Consider the following 13555-nt stretch of genomic DNA (forward strand, 5'->3'; position numbering starts at 1 on the left):
TGTCTGAGAATGGATGTAAAGTCCATAGAAGGCTTTGGGTAAAGCATTTCTTTTAGTGCCACCTAGTGTAACCTTGGTGGTGGGGCTCCACCCAAGAGGAATGGCAGGGCTCCACCCAAGAGGAAGAAAACAAAGACAATGCCACAAAGCTAGAGGAAGAACCCAGCCAGGGCACCTCTCTAGGTCAGGCAGACTTGGCATTTGATTTGCTGGCTTACTATTCCCTGGGCATTGGCTCTAAAAGGCACAGAGGGCACTGGTCACTCTGGGCCTGGTGGCCCTGAAGACACCAGACTATATCTGAAACACACAAGGGTGAGTCTTGTGGGGCCCAAACTCAGGGATTCTGGCAGGGGCAGTTTTGGGATTTGGGGCCCTCCATATCGGTATTACCATATCTTTAGACCCAAAGCCCATGAGGGCTGGGCATATCCACTTCAGAAGTAGGGATTTCAAGCCACCTGCAGGACAATTCTGAGACACTCCCTTGCTAGGGGCATGCCTTACTATTCTGCTTCCAAAGGGATGCAAGAGTAAATGGGAGCCTTCTAGCTATACTAGGAGTATGGGCCAGGGGATGGGGTTCCATTCTCACGTGGTAGGAAGGGGCTTGGGACACCATCACAGTTGAGAGAGGGAAAGAGACATCTCCAGCTCCTGCGGTGCTTCCGCTTGGGCAGGGTCAAACCCACAGCTCCTTCCCCTGCATCCCTTCCTCCCACTGGGACTGGTCTGATCTTACCACTCACTTTTCAGTCTGATTATGGCTTTGAAATCCCACAACAGAGCCCCAGACTCTGGGTGTACCCCATTTCCCAGGGTTGGGTAACATAACCAGGGCTTCAGCACCAGAGCAGCGAGGCATCAGAAACTTGGTAACCTTGACGGAGGTGCCCCTCAGCCCTGCTTTAACCTGAGGCTTTGCCCCCTGGGAGGAGCTGACTGTGTGCAGTCAGGAGTGGCTGGGGCTGGAAGGGCTCAGGCTACATTCCACAAAGATAAGGCAGGAAAAGAGTTCTTCCAGCCCACCATCCCAATGACCGAGATTCAGTTAGAGCTTGGAAGCAGTGGTCACCCTAGAGCCCACCTGCTCAGGTGGTAGGAAGACACCAGCAGCTCTCCTGGGCTTATCTTACATGAGGCCTTTCTCCTAACTGGGTCCCAGGTAGCCCAGCCTACCAGTTAGGCATCAAGGCCGAGCAGTTTGCGTCAGAGAAACAGGGCTGAAAGCTTGACTTGATCAACCCTGCCACCAGGGTCCAGAGCTGAAAGGATGGAAGAAACCAGGTGGAAACTTGGAACTTTTATTAAATACGCATTCACCTGTTTGCCATCGCCACCCAGAGCAGGGAAAAATAATAATTATCAAAATAGAATTAAAAAAAAACACACACAAAACAAATTAACCCCAATCCCCAGCAATCTATGTACAAGGCCACTCCCTGCCTCTCTGCCACTGAGAGGTTGGGGGGTTGCTGGGTGGTGGGAGCTGGGCACCTTTACTCCAGCCACAGGCCCCTGAGGAATTTATTCTTACTGTGGTGGCAGGAAGTCCCTAGTGCCAAGTGGCCAGGCATCTCTGCTGGCCTCTGGGGAGGTGGTTATTGCTGGGAGGGGCAGGGCTAGGCCTGCTCTGCCCCCACTGGGCTGAAGAGCTATTAGCTCTCTCCCCTGGTAGGCCATCACCAGTCATGGTAGAGGCCAGTCCCCACTGCAGCCCCAAACTCCACCTGAGAAGGGTTATGGACTGAAGGTGGGAAGGGTGTTCTCCAAAGGGAGGAGAGTGGGCGCCCAGGGCAGCCTGGTGATCAGGCTTGTGCTCCTCAGCTCCTGAGGATGACACACTCCCAATTCCCACTGCCTGGCCCTTCTTGTGTAGGGCCCCCATCCCCTTCAGTTAGACCATTTTCCTGCTGCTGTCTCACCCGAGACCTATGTGGCCACCTTCCATGTTTCAGCCACAGCTGGGGCCCTTGGAGGCAGAGCCGCCTGTGAAGCACAGCACCTCCTTCAGCATAAGTGGGAGCCAGCCCTCGGGCTCAGCAACCACTCTCCGACACTGCTGTCTCCAGAGTCATGGCCCCTTGCTGCATGGCAGCAGTGGCAACGCTGATAGCCTCTTCCAAGGTCTGCTGCTCCTCCAGCTGTGGAGAAGGGAGGAACATGTGAGATACTCCCTATTAGATCCTAGCATTAGTGGTATGTGGTAGATGCCCTCCATCTACCCAGGGTCACATGTGAAGCTCTTAGTAGGGCCCCAATAACAGAAGGTTCACCATGAAGAATTCTATTAGGTTAGGTATGGCCAGGGACCCAGGATGGCCCAGGGTCAGAAAGATTGGTTTGTTTGTAGACTAATTGTCTGGAGAGAACCTTAGTGATCATCCACCGTTAAGTCCCAGGTGAAGAAACAGAGATGAATGGCTGAGCCACAGGTGGACTGCCACGGGAGTTATCCTGAAGGCTGGAAAGGGCTTTCCTATGCTGCTTTAGCCAAGAAAGAGCTTGAGACATATGTGTGGATGGACAGGAAGGGATTTGTCCTCTGAAATGGGCTCCTTTTGAGTCTGATGCCCTTCTCTTCAAGAATTCCACTGAATTCCTTTCCCCACTTGTTCCCTTCTCTGGTCTAAGATCCCCTTTCCTCTCAGACTTCAACCCACCTGCACTGCTATGTGTGTTCCGTTGGCTGTGGCCAACAGCGCCACCTGTTGATGATGAAGGGATGCTACACTTGAGTTCTCGGCCACCACAGCCCCAGAGGTAATGATTGTGACCTGAAACACAGAAGATCTTCCACCCACCTGCAGTACCCTCCATCTCCCCACTCCTAATAACAACCACTCCACACAAGATGGCTAGGAACAACCCAGAAAAAAATGGACAAGACCATGTAGATCATATTAATTAGTTTGAGGCTCTGAGATGAACGAGGTTGTGTTTTTCTCCAATTTAGAGCCCAGGAGAATTCAGGATTTCAAATCGTAGGACAGAGTTATAAAGGACCCCAGAGAGAATTTAATCCCTTCAGCTGAAAATAGACCTTGAAGTTCATGAAAAAGTGATTGCCTACTTTTCAGCAAAGCAAATTTAGAGTAAACTGAGATTTAGAAACCATCTCTTGACCCCATTGTGTGTGTGTGAGTGTGCGCTGTACTGCGAATTGAACCCAGGGGTACTTAATACTGAGATATGCTCTCAGCAGTTTTTTTAAAAGACAGGATCTCACTAAATTGTCCAGGCTGGCCTCAAACTTCTGGTCATCTTGCCTAAGCCCCTTGAGTGGCTGGGATTACAGGCCATGATACCCAACTCAAGTCAAATGCTTTTAAAGGTTTGAGTTGCCCAGAGGAGCTGCGGGGAAGACCTTTGATGGTGGGGAATCTTTGTCCTTGAAAAGGCTTGGCTAGTTTGGCCTGTACTTTCATGCCCACCCCATGGAAAGGTTAACAAGAGAACAAGAAACCCTAAGCAAACTGCCTGGTCATACGGGCTGCGTCTGGGTGCCATCAGCGCTGACCATGGTGACTGTATGTGTGCCAGATGTGGCCAGGTCATCGTTGTGGCTGGGGATGGTGAGGGTGGTGCTGCCGTGCTGGGTTACCACACTGATGGCACTCCCCAGGGCCTGCAGGTCTTCTGGGGACAGGCTGACCTGCCAAAAGGAGGGGAGAAGATGAGCTGGAACACCAGAAAAGGGGTGTCTGAAAACCCCTCAGGAGGGTGTCTGCTCTCCCAGATAAGCAAGCAAAACAGGGCCAAGACAGCAGAGAGCTACGCTAAAATTGACTAACCACTTCTGTGACCACCACTTTGCCTTCAAGCCCTGCTATTGCATCAGGGTCTTCACCAAATTTCATCCCTGACACCTCTAGAAGGCCTACGTGTACTGGGCAGAGAGGGTGTGGACAAGGGCCAGGTTATACTGCTGGCTGGTAACACTGGTGGGACTTCCAGGCTTCCGGAACCCTATACCAACGTGCCTCTTGAGAAGGACATTCAAATGTCTCAGTTGGACACCTATCAGCTTCCAAGAGGAAAGCTACTATTTTCCAGAAGCTGAGACTAGGCTGGAAGCAAGAGGCTGGGCTACACGATTTGGTCCCCTCAGCTTTAGCTCTCTGAAGTCCACAGAGCTAAAATAGAAATCTGCATGGAAGTGGGGTTGTCAGAACTTCAGAGCTCCCCAGAGTTCCTAGAGAGAATGAAGTGGTCATTTTGGCCTGCCCCAGCCCTGTACCTGCTGGGCACCATCCTGAGTGATGAGAGCCACCTGGGGAGCCCCATCCTCCTCAGTCACCATGGCCACTTGAGCTGGGATGTCATCACCCTCTTCCTTCACTTCTGACAGGTAAGCAATGCGAGCTCGCTTGGGTGGTGGACTTTCCTCAGCTGTAGAGGCGGCTAGGAGAGGAGAGCCTAGGCTACCTCCTGCCATTGGATGCATCTGGGAGGTCTGGCTTGCCCGACTCTTGCCCCCTGCCCACTCCCCTCACCTTCGAGCTGCTGTTGCTCATACAGGGCCTGCTCGCTCTCCTCGGTGGCCTCTAGCTCGCCATGGGCGCTGCGCTTGTGCATGGCCAGGGTGGAGGTCTGCCGGTAGGTCTTGCCACAAGTGCTGCAGGTGTAGGGCTTGCAGTGTGTGTGCACCACATGGTGTTTGTACAGGCTTGAGTACTCAGTGAAGCGCTTTCCACAGCCTGGCACCGTGCACACGTATGGCTTCTCCCCTGGGGACACTGGGCTGTGAGGGGGGTGGGAACTGGGGCTGGCAAGGGGGAAACTAAGGGGACAGGGATGGGGGACAGGGTTGGTGAAGGGAAAGCCAGAGGGAAGGAGAGGGACTGAGACCTGAGACTCTGAACAGACAGAGTTGGGGAAGATGGCCAGTGGATGACATGGAGGACCTGGGCATGGGATCTCTGAGCCCAGGTTTGATTTAATGTAACTGAAGTGCAGTGGTGAAAGAATGGGGTGGGGCAAGGCTGGGGTTGGGGAAGGGGTAGAGGGGCACTGAGGACTGATGAGGCTGAGGGTGGAAGGTTGGAGAGTGGTGAACAAAAGAGGCAGGAGGCGGGAATAGGGTCTGAAGTGTTAGGTAGACATGCATGGCTGAGAGATGACACAGAAGGCTGGACAAGGGATGTGACATTGGGGAGGGTGAGGACATACAGGAGTCATATGCACAGTGGATGAGGTGAGAAGCTGAAGGTGACATTTCACTGTTTCTTCCCCACCATTCTTGACCCTGGGGTCTTCTCAGGAACTCAGCCAGAGCAGAGTTTAGGGCAGGGATAGAGGAATGGTTGGGAACTGAGGGACCCCCCCAGAGGGCTGGCAATACCTGACAGGCTGGACCTAATTGGAAATGGAGGAACCACTTACTGCTAGTGAAACAGTGGCTCTGGGGATACCCACCCCCAGACCAGCCTGGAATGGCCGACGGGGAAGGGCTCCAGACTGGGAGCTGAGAGTGTGTTTCAGATCGGAAGCCTACAGTAGAGGGAGGTGGGGCCTCTAGAGGGTGGTCCTCGCATGCCAGCTGGCCCACCTGTGTGGATGCGCACGTGATTCTTGTAGTTGGTGGCGCTGGTGAAGCCACGGCCACAGTGGGGCTCGGGGCAGGTGTAGGGCCGCTCGCCTGTGTGGGTGCGCACATGTACCTTGCGGATATTAGATGTGGTGAAGGAGCGGCCACAGCCCTCAAAAGGGCACCGGAATGGGCGTTCACCTGTGCAGATGGGGGGTGTAAGGGGTGGCTCAAGAAAGGTGGCCATGTTGGAGCAAGAAAGGGATGGCACTGGGTGAACTGAGTCCCCCTTCCCCAGGGGTGGGCAGGGCGTTGCCTACCAGTGTGGGTACGGACGTGCTTCTGTAGGTCTCCTGAGGTCTTGAAGGCCTTGCTGCACAGTTCCTCTGGGCACTTGTATGGTTTCTCACCAGTATGGGTGCGAACGTGGCTCTTCAGACCATAGCCTATGCAAGTGTGGTGGGGTAGAGCACCAGTGGGACCTCATCTTCCACTGCTTGCCTCATTTACAGGTGCCCTCCATCCTAAACTGTGCTCTGGGAGGCTCCAAAAGCCCACACTGGTCTATTCTATGTTGCCTGGGCAGGGAAGAGGGCGTAGAAAAGCCCACTTTGTCCTCTCCTGTAGCAGCTGGAAGCATTACAAAAATGTAAGTATGAGAACCTAGAGAATCTGTGGCTAAAGGTCTTTGTTTCACAGAAGGAAAAATATAGCCCAGAGATGCCATGGCCCTCAGCACCCCACATCTAATGATTTTCAGAGCTGATATGACAAGGAGTGTCTCTCTACCTATGCCCCTGTTTCCTTCCACTGGCCTTGACCATGCTGCCTTTCGCTTCTGTAGCAGGGTTTCCTTCAAAGGCAGCACCTGCAGGTCAGAGCACTCTCAGTAGTTTCTCTAGATTGGCAGCCTGTGTTGTGCCTCTCTCAAGGAGGCCCCAAAGCTGATCTAGAATCCTCTGCTCTCAATTGGAAGCAGTCTACCTTCAGTCTCCATCCAGGTAAGTTACCTGTGGCAAAGGCCTTTCCACAGCTGGGGAAATCACACCTGTATGGACGGTCACCTGTGTGAGCTCGTTCATGCACCTGTGAGGACAAGAAATTGCATAATTCAGAGGGACAGGAGTATAGGCTCGTCTCTGGTTCTCTTCAGGGCCCTGGTTCTTCCCTGCTATTCTGTACATGTGTATCATAACCTCCTGTGCTGATGTTTCTGTGTATGTATCTCTTCCCTCTAGAAGGTAATGTGCAAATTGAGGGCAGGAACCAGTTCCAAAAAAGCAGAATGGCAGAATTTCAGCCTGGCAGGAAGGTAGGTAGAGCTGAAAATTGCCTACTAGCCACCTTACCTTTAAGTGATGTGCAGTGGTATAGAGACGCCCACAGCCCTTGTAGCCACAGCGGAATGCTCTGTCTCCAACCTGCTGCCCTTTGCCATTATGAGGAGCCTGGCTGTCATGTAGAACCTGAGGAAAAAGTCTTAGGGTCCCTATATGGATTCTCCCCATTGAAGGAAAAGAAGTGGTAGCATACAGGGTCCAACTGACAGCCTATGACTCAATAACATGGTAAAACTATCAAGGGCCTCTAGGGTAGAGGACATATCCAGACAGAAAGGGAACAGATATTCAGGCACACTGCAAGAGAAGCCATGCTGGCAATATGAAGTCATACTCATCTCTGATGGACAGAGCGGGGACAGTCACAGGGGCTGTGGTAGCTACTGAAGAAGGAATATCTCGTAGCCAATTAGGTGAGGTGGGGCATTTGGATGGCCATACTTGAGCTAGGCTGACTTCCAGGAACCTCCCTTTTAACCACACACTCCTAAGAGGCTGCAATTCTTGATATGTTCATCCTCTGATAGGAGGGCCTCCTCCTCCTGGTGGGAAACTGCACAGAAAGAGCATGAACAAGGGGGCTTGCTGTGTAGATGAGCTCAGCCAGGTTCACCTGGCAGGGCAAGGGGCCCACAGTGAAGTGGCTACAACCAGAAGTGCTCTAAAAGAGGGGGCACAAATTTAAGCCCTAACTACAGCACCCAGGTAACTAACAAATCCTTTGTTTTATTTAATTTCCTGGGGACACTGTTAGAGTCACCTGTCTGACACCAGCCTCAGACCAGAGAGCCCTTACTACTCTTCTGCTTTCCTAGGCATGGTCCTAGTGGGACTGTCCCTTACTCTTTTCTTTTGGGATGCTGCAGGATCACACTCTGGTCTTTTCAGGAGATCCTAGAACTCTGGAAGTCATAGTGAGGAGAGGACTAAAGGGTAAGACCAAATTCATGGCAAGATCTGTCTAATTTGGCTCCAGGTCAGAGGGGCAAATAGCTGACACCCACACAAGCACTCAGATTTCATTCCATGTCATACCAGCTCCCTGTAATTAGGGAGTCAAGGATCATCAGAGCTGGAAGCAACCCTGAGATCATCTGGTTCCATATTATGGTATTAGAGAGGAATAAGCTGAGGCCTGGGAGGGGAGTGACTCACCTGAGATTGGACTATGTGACGGCAGAGCCAGCACATATTTCAGGGCTCATGGTCTAAATAAAGACCAATTCTTTTTCCATCAGCTGTCAGTCTCACATTTGGTTTCTAAAATATTCCCTGGGAACAGGGGTGGGAGTGGGCAATAGCTAAAAGTGGTCTGCCACAGTTTTGTGTGGTGTTTTTTTTGAACTGGATTGAACCTAGGGGCACTTAACCACTGAGCACATCCCCAGCCCTTTTTCATTAAGTTACTTAGGGCCTCTCTAAATTGTTGAGGCTGGCTTTGAACTTGTGATTTTCTGCCTCAGCCTCCTGAGCTACTGGGATTACAGGTGTGCAGCACCATACCAGTTTGTGTTTCATTTTGAAGTGACATGAAGATTTCCTCTTTTCCTTTACCACACAGCCAATTTCACTGTATAAAAACAACTTTTCTTCAATCTTTGGGTAAATCTGGTGTTTCAGGAAACTGCCACAAATACTCCAAAGCTCTGCGGTCCAGCCAGGGAAAGATCACTCCAATCTGGAAAATTCACAGATCTCAGATCTCTGTGTTCCTGTCTTCCAACAGGCAGCACCACAGTTTCAGCAGAGGATGCTCAGAATGACTGGTATTTGAAGGGAAAGAGCCTTTTTTTCCTCCTTTTTTCAGTATTTGAGATCAAGCCCAGGGCCTTGCTTATGCTAGGCAAGTTCTCTGCCTCTGAGCTGTATCTCCAGCCCTGAGCCAGGAGTCTATTTTTCAACTGAGTTACTGTGTGGGCCTCAGGTTCCAAGAATCCCACCTGCTCTGTTGCATATGCCCTGGTCATTGCCCTGCCATGCTTATTTTCCCAGTGACTAAATAGTTGCAGAGAAGAAATAAATACAAGAGTATCTGACTTCAGTGGATAAAACAAAAACAAAAAACTAATAAAAGACACTGGCAGGGGCTTTCCTAAAAAGTACAGAGGACTATTACAGCAGCCAAAGAGAAGCTGGGCCTAACTTCCCATCACACAATGCTACTTTTTTTTTTTTTTTTACAGCAGCCTTCTCTCTTCAGAGACAGGCATAAATGTAATCAACCGTAGCAGACCCAGCCCATGCCCTGGACAGGGACATGTGAGATGATCTGGGGTAACTTGGGTAGAGGGGCAAAGACAGTATTGCCCAGGTCATGTTCAAGCACAGGGCTGCTCCTGTCCTCTGGAGAGGTGAAGTTCTGGTAGGGCCAAGAGGTAGTGGACAGGTGAAGCCCCACGGTTGTGAGTGAGGGATAGTGTCAGGATCTGCGTGCTCACCTTGCTTGCATACTGCTCCAGGGCTACCACTGTGTCTGCGCTAAAGCCCTCATCATCTTCTGCTGCCAGATCTTCTAAGCCCACCTCTGTCTGCACGGCCAGGATGGTGCTGTCTGATGGCACAGCCACAGGATGGTGAATGTAGGCAGTGGAGCCATCTTCCAGCTGCACAGCTTCCAGGGCACTGGGATCATAGCCCTCTGCAAGGAACACACGATTAGCCCTGAAGCCACACAAGAGGAGAAGACAGAGCTGGGAACCTGGCTTTAACTTAATGAAAGGTACACATTCCAAGGAGTTTCAACATCAAGTTTGTCCTGGCCTTCACCTTGGTGATTCCTTCTTGCTAGTGGGAATTCCTTCTGGGGTTGCCTCTCCTAAGGACAAGGTCTCTATGGTGTGCTGATTGGAAACTCACTAGCTCCTCAAGGACCTAATGGGACCACCATCACCTGGGCTTAGATGGCCACAAAGGCTTCCTGATCAAGCACCTCTCCCCTGTTCTACTTCCTTCTAGGCAGCATGGCATCTATAGGAATCTTACAGGACACAAAGGTGATCCCATCACCTAACTGCTTTAACAGTTCAAATGTTTCCCACTGGTCTTAGGACAAACACCAAGATCCAAACCCCAATGCAACCAGTGAGTGCTCTGCCTTTCTCATTCTGGCTTCCTCTTAACCACTCTCCTCTCTCCCCTAGTCTTCTAGCTCCCAGAAGTTCCTAGAATGTGCCATTATTTCTCCCAGCTCTCCAGCTCCATGCCTACCATGCTATTCCTCTGTCTGCAGTACTGAATGCTCCCTGCCACCCTCCTTCCCCTAGCTAAATCTATCCATCCTTCAGCTCTCAGTTCCAGCATCACTTCCTTAGAGAAGTCCTCCCTGAGCCTGATCCCAGCTTGTAATGATCAGTTCATCAGTGATGGCTTATTTCACTTCTCTTTCCCCCTCTAGACTATGGGTGAGCATGGACTGTGTCTAACTTGATTCTCCCTTGTATGCTTCATGCCTAGCACAATGGCTGACATATAGTCGTTGCCCAAGAAGCACTTGGCCACTGGGATTTAACTCAGGAGCACTTGGCCACTGAGCCACATTCCAGCCCTATTTTGTATTTTATTTAGAGACAGAGTCTCACTGAGTTGCTTAGAACCTTGCCACTGCTGAGGCAGGCTTTGAGCTCATGATCTTCCTGCCTCAGCCTCTTGAACCTCTGGGATTACAGGCATGTGGTATCGAACCTGGCAGGAGCTCTATTCTTAAATATTGGTTAAGTTTCTTTTTTCCTGGCTACGGATGATGTCCTCAAGTCCTATTTAAAGCCTTAATACTTTGTGGACGTGCTGGAGCCAAAGTCACCACCAAGGCCCACGTACAGACTCTTAAAGCTTAGCCTCCTGGTGGCAGAGACAGCTGTATGCACAGGAAAGGTGGGTAAGGCTGCTAACAAAGGTGAGCATACATGTGCTTCGGGGAGGACAGCATCTGTGTCTATATTCTAATCATCACAATGTGCCACTCTATCCCCTCTGCCCTGACCTCTGTCAGTTCTGTGTCCATTCTTTTCCCTGTCAGTTGTGATGTCCATGAACCCACCTTTGGGTGTGCGGTGTATATAGGCCATGCTGCCATCTTCCAGTTGCACAGGCTGTCCATCCTCAAAGGAGAGAGATTCTGTAATGAGAGCAATGCCAGTCTTTCTCTGGAGCTTGGAGCCACAGAGGGGTCCTTGATGGGGACTGCCATCCCTCCACAAGCCAGGGGTGTGTTGGTGTCCTCACCTTTCTGTACTGTCACTTGGTGAATGTATGCGGTGGTCCCATCCTCAAGCTGGATCACTTGCCCTTCAAGCAGCTTCTCTCCTATGGAGGTGGAAATGGAGAGAAATGGGCCAGGCCTGAAAAGGACTCAGAGATGCCTGTTTTTAGAAAAGGCCATTTGAGACTCTGGGCATGAGCCTGTAGCACAGATAATGTTCACCAAGTTTCCTTGCTCCTGAACTTCCTAGGCCTGGGCCTTGAGGCACTGAGAATAAAGACATCCTGTCATTCAGGAACCTTGCATCTCCCAGCAGATCCCCTTCCTGTCACTCACAGGGGAGAAACTTCCTTTATTATTCCGCCCAAGCCCGGCAAAGTGGGGATTTCCAGCCTAACAGAAACTGCTGAGATTGAACTAAATGGAGAACAAAGGAAACCCAGGAGGGACCCAAATGGTAAAAACTCAGACACAGCTCAAACTAATGAAATCAAAATATATTCCTTTGTTTCACACTGTGGTAGTGTGCCAAGACCTTGAGCCTCTGATAAGACAGTAGTATAGCACAGTGGTTAAAAGTAATGGGTTCTGGAACCAGTTTAAGCCTCCTGAGTGTGAATTCCAGCTCTATTTCTTACAAGCTGTGTGGCCTGGGTCAGCTTTTTAATCTTTGTGTCTCAGTTTCTTTCTTCTTCTTCTTCTTTTTTTTTTTTTTGGTGGTGCTGGGGATTAAACCCAGGGCCCTGTGCACAGGAGGCAAGCACTCTACCAACTGAGCCATATACCCAGCCTAACAGTTTCCTCTTCTTAAGAACTACATTTTCCTGGGGGCTGAGGATGTAGCTCAGTGGTAGAACACTTGTCTAGAATGCACATGCCCTAGGTTCAATGCCCAGCACTGAAAAATAAGACAAAACAAAAATTCTATCTTCCTCATATGGTTGCTGTGAGGGTTCAATGTGATAAATGAGAATGTGATAAGTCCTTAGCAAATTTTAACTCTTATTGTAACCAGTCCAATGTGCATTTTAAAAGAAATGGAAAGCAAAACAACACGAAGCTGAGTGGGACTATTATGCTATTATGTGTTCATCTAGTCTTACCCCATTGCTACTGCTACTACTAATAAAAAATTGACTCACATAAGGCAACACAACAAACATGATAAAAATTAAGACTGCAGATTTCCTAAGATAGTACCCTTCCTTTATCTTACTGGAAAGAACTTCTAAAAGGCTCTTGGAATTAGAATTAGATGCCCCCGTCCTCGTGTCCAGTGAGTCTGAGAGAGGGGGAAGGAAGAAAGGTAAGAAAGTAAGGGAGACTGAAGAGTTAATTACAAGTGATTTGTTTGTCCCTTTATTTTATTTTTATTTTATTTTTTAATTTTTTTTTATTTTTTATTTTTCAGTGGACACAACATCTTTGTTTGTACGTGGTGCTGAGGATCGAACCTGGGCCGAACGCATGCCAGGCAAGCGCGCTACAGCTTGAGCCACATCCCCAGCCCCTTTCTTTAGAAGTTTTACATTTTGGAATTTGATTCTTATGAGATAGGAAAAGAATGAGGTGGCTACTTCTGGCCCAGCTTTCTGCTATCTCCCCTTCAGAAGAGTCCCCAAACTTGTCTCCAGACTGAATTGTTGAGAGCCACAGCCGAAGGGGCCCCAGCAAACTTTCAGACTGCCAGCTGATGATTGGCTCACAGCAGCCCCAGCAACATCTAGCTGATTGGCTCCTCTGCAGTGATGCTCATTGGGCTGTTTCCCGCCCTTTCAGACTACGGAGCTGCTCATTGGGGAACTTTTTTTGGCTCCGCCCATGCGACCCAGCCAATCGGCCTCAAGAGCAGGAGGAGGCGGGGAGGTGGAGAGGCTTGTGGGAAGCTGGTGGTGGCAGTTGGGCTCTGAGGGTTTTTCCTGAGGAGCTGTTTTGTTTGGCGTGTGTGGTTCTAAAAATAAAGTTCATTTCTTTTGACAAGTGGCTCCTGAATTGTGCCCAGCCAGACTGCGGCACTGAATCTTCTTGGGGTCAGTAACCAACAGTCCTATAACCTGGCCGGAGGCAGGTGAGATGAAAACAGATGTGAGAAGCAGGAAAGGCAGCCGAGATAAGGAGGACCCACTTGCTCCTATCCTACCCTGAGAGCAGAAGACCATCCTTGTTCCCCACTGTTTCTGTCCTGAAAATGGCACTAGTTTTTGGCGTTCTGAAAGCATTAGCAGAGCTGCCAACAGAGTGGGGAGGCTTTGAGGCAGGAAACAAGACATTGGAAGAGTTGTTTGAGAAAAAATTTTAATGGACAATTTCTTCTAACAACCAGACACTACAATAGGGAAAAGCAGGGCAGAATAACTACCTCACAAGGGGCCTTGTGACCCATTATACAAGGGTGATCACATATCCATACTGAACCAGAATAGTTCCAATGAATTTAAGAATAGCACATTCTTCTATTCCTAAATTTTTTAGATTTGAACAATTACC

The 13555-nt window shown here is 50.0% G+C and overlaps 1 protein-coding gene and 1 long non-coding RNA gene across 5 annotated transcripts in view; one reads left to right on the forward strand and one right to left on the reverse strand.

Moving 5' to 3' along the window:
- The first annotated feature begins 102 nt into the window (after window positions 1-102).
- LOC124106691 (uncharacterized) lies at window positions 103-13048 on the forward strand. The gene is made up of 4 exons (XR_009228636.1): window positions 103-315; window positions 2635-4351; window positions 6043-11525; window positions 12480-13048. It is a non-coding gene; the product is annotated as an uncharacterized LOC124106691 (long non-coding RNA).
- Window positions 1291-13555, reverse strand: part of Znf76 (zinc finger protein 76) — a 34757-nt gene continuing 22492 nt past the window's right edge. For 2 of the 4 annotated variants that reach the window (XM_046464378.2, XM_046464379.2), the window contains 12 exons: window positions 11092-11172; window positions 10907-10984; window positions 9309-9508; window positions 6880-6996; window positions 6541-6616; window positions 5851-5976; window positions 5552-5731; window positions 4497-4730; window positions 4241-4419; window positions 3491-3655; window positions 2664-2777; window positions 1291-2144 (listed from right to left, as the gene is read on the reverse strand). In XM_046464378.2, coding sequence (XP_046320334.1) covers window positions 2040-2144; window positions 2664-2777; window positions 3491-3655; window positions 4241-4419; window positions 4497-4730; window positions 5552-5731; window positions 5851-5976; window positions 6541-6616; window positions 6880-6996; window positions 9309-9508; window positions 10907-10984; window positions 11092-11172 — 1655 coding nt within the window. In that variant the 3' untranslated portion in view covers window positions 1291-2039. The remainder of the gene's footprint in view (window positions 2145-2663; window positions 2778-3490; window positions 3656-4240; window positions 4420-4496; window positions 4731-5551; window positions 5732-5850; window positions 5977-6540; window positions 6617-6879; window positions 6997-9308; window positions 9509-10906; window positions 10985-11091; window positions 11173-13555) is intronic. The other 2 variants (XM_046464381.2, XM_046464380.2) reach the window with 2 other exon arrangements.

The sequence above is a fragment of the Marmota monax genome, unplaced genomic scaffold, assembly GCF_021218885.2.
Source record: "Marmota monax isolate L192 unplaced genomic scaffold, Marmota_monax_Labrador192_F-V1.1 WCK01_AAM20220418_F8-fsc00211, whole genome shotgun sequence".
Taxonomy (NCBI): domain Eukaryota; kingdom Metazoa; phylum Chordata; class Mammalia; order Rodentia; family Sciuridae; genus Marmota; species Marmota monax.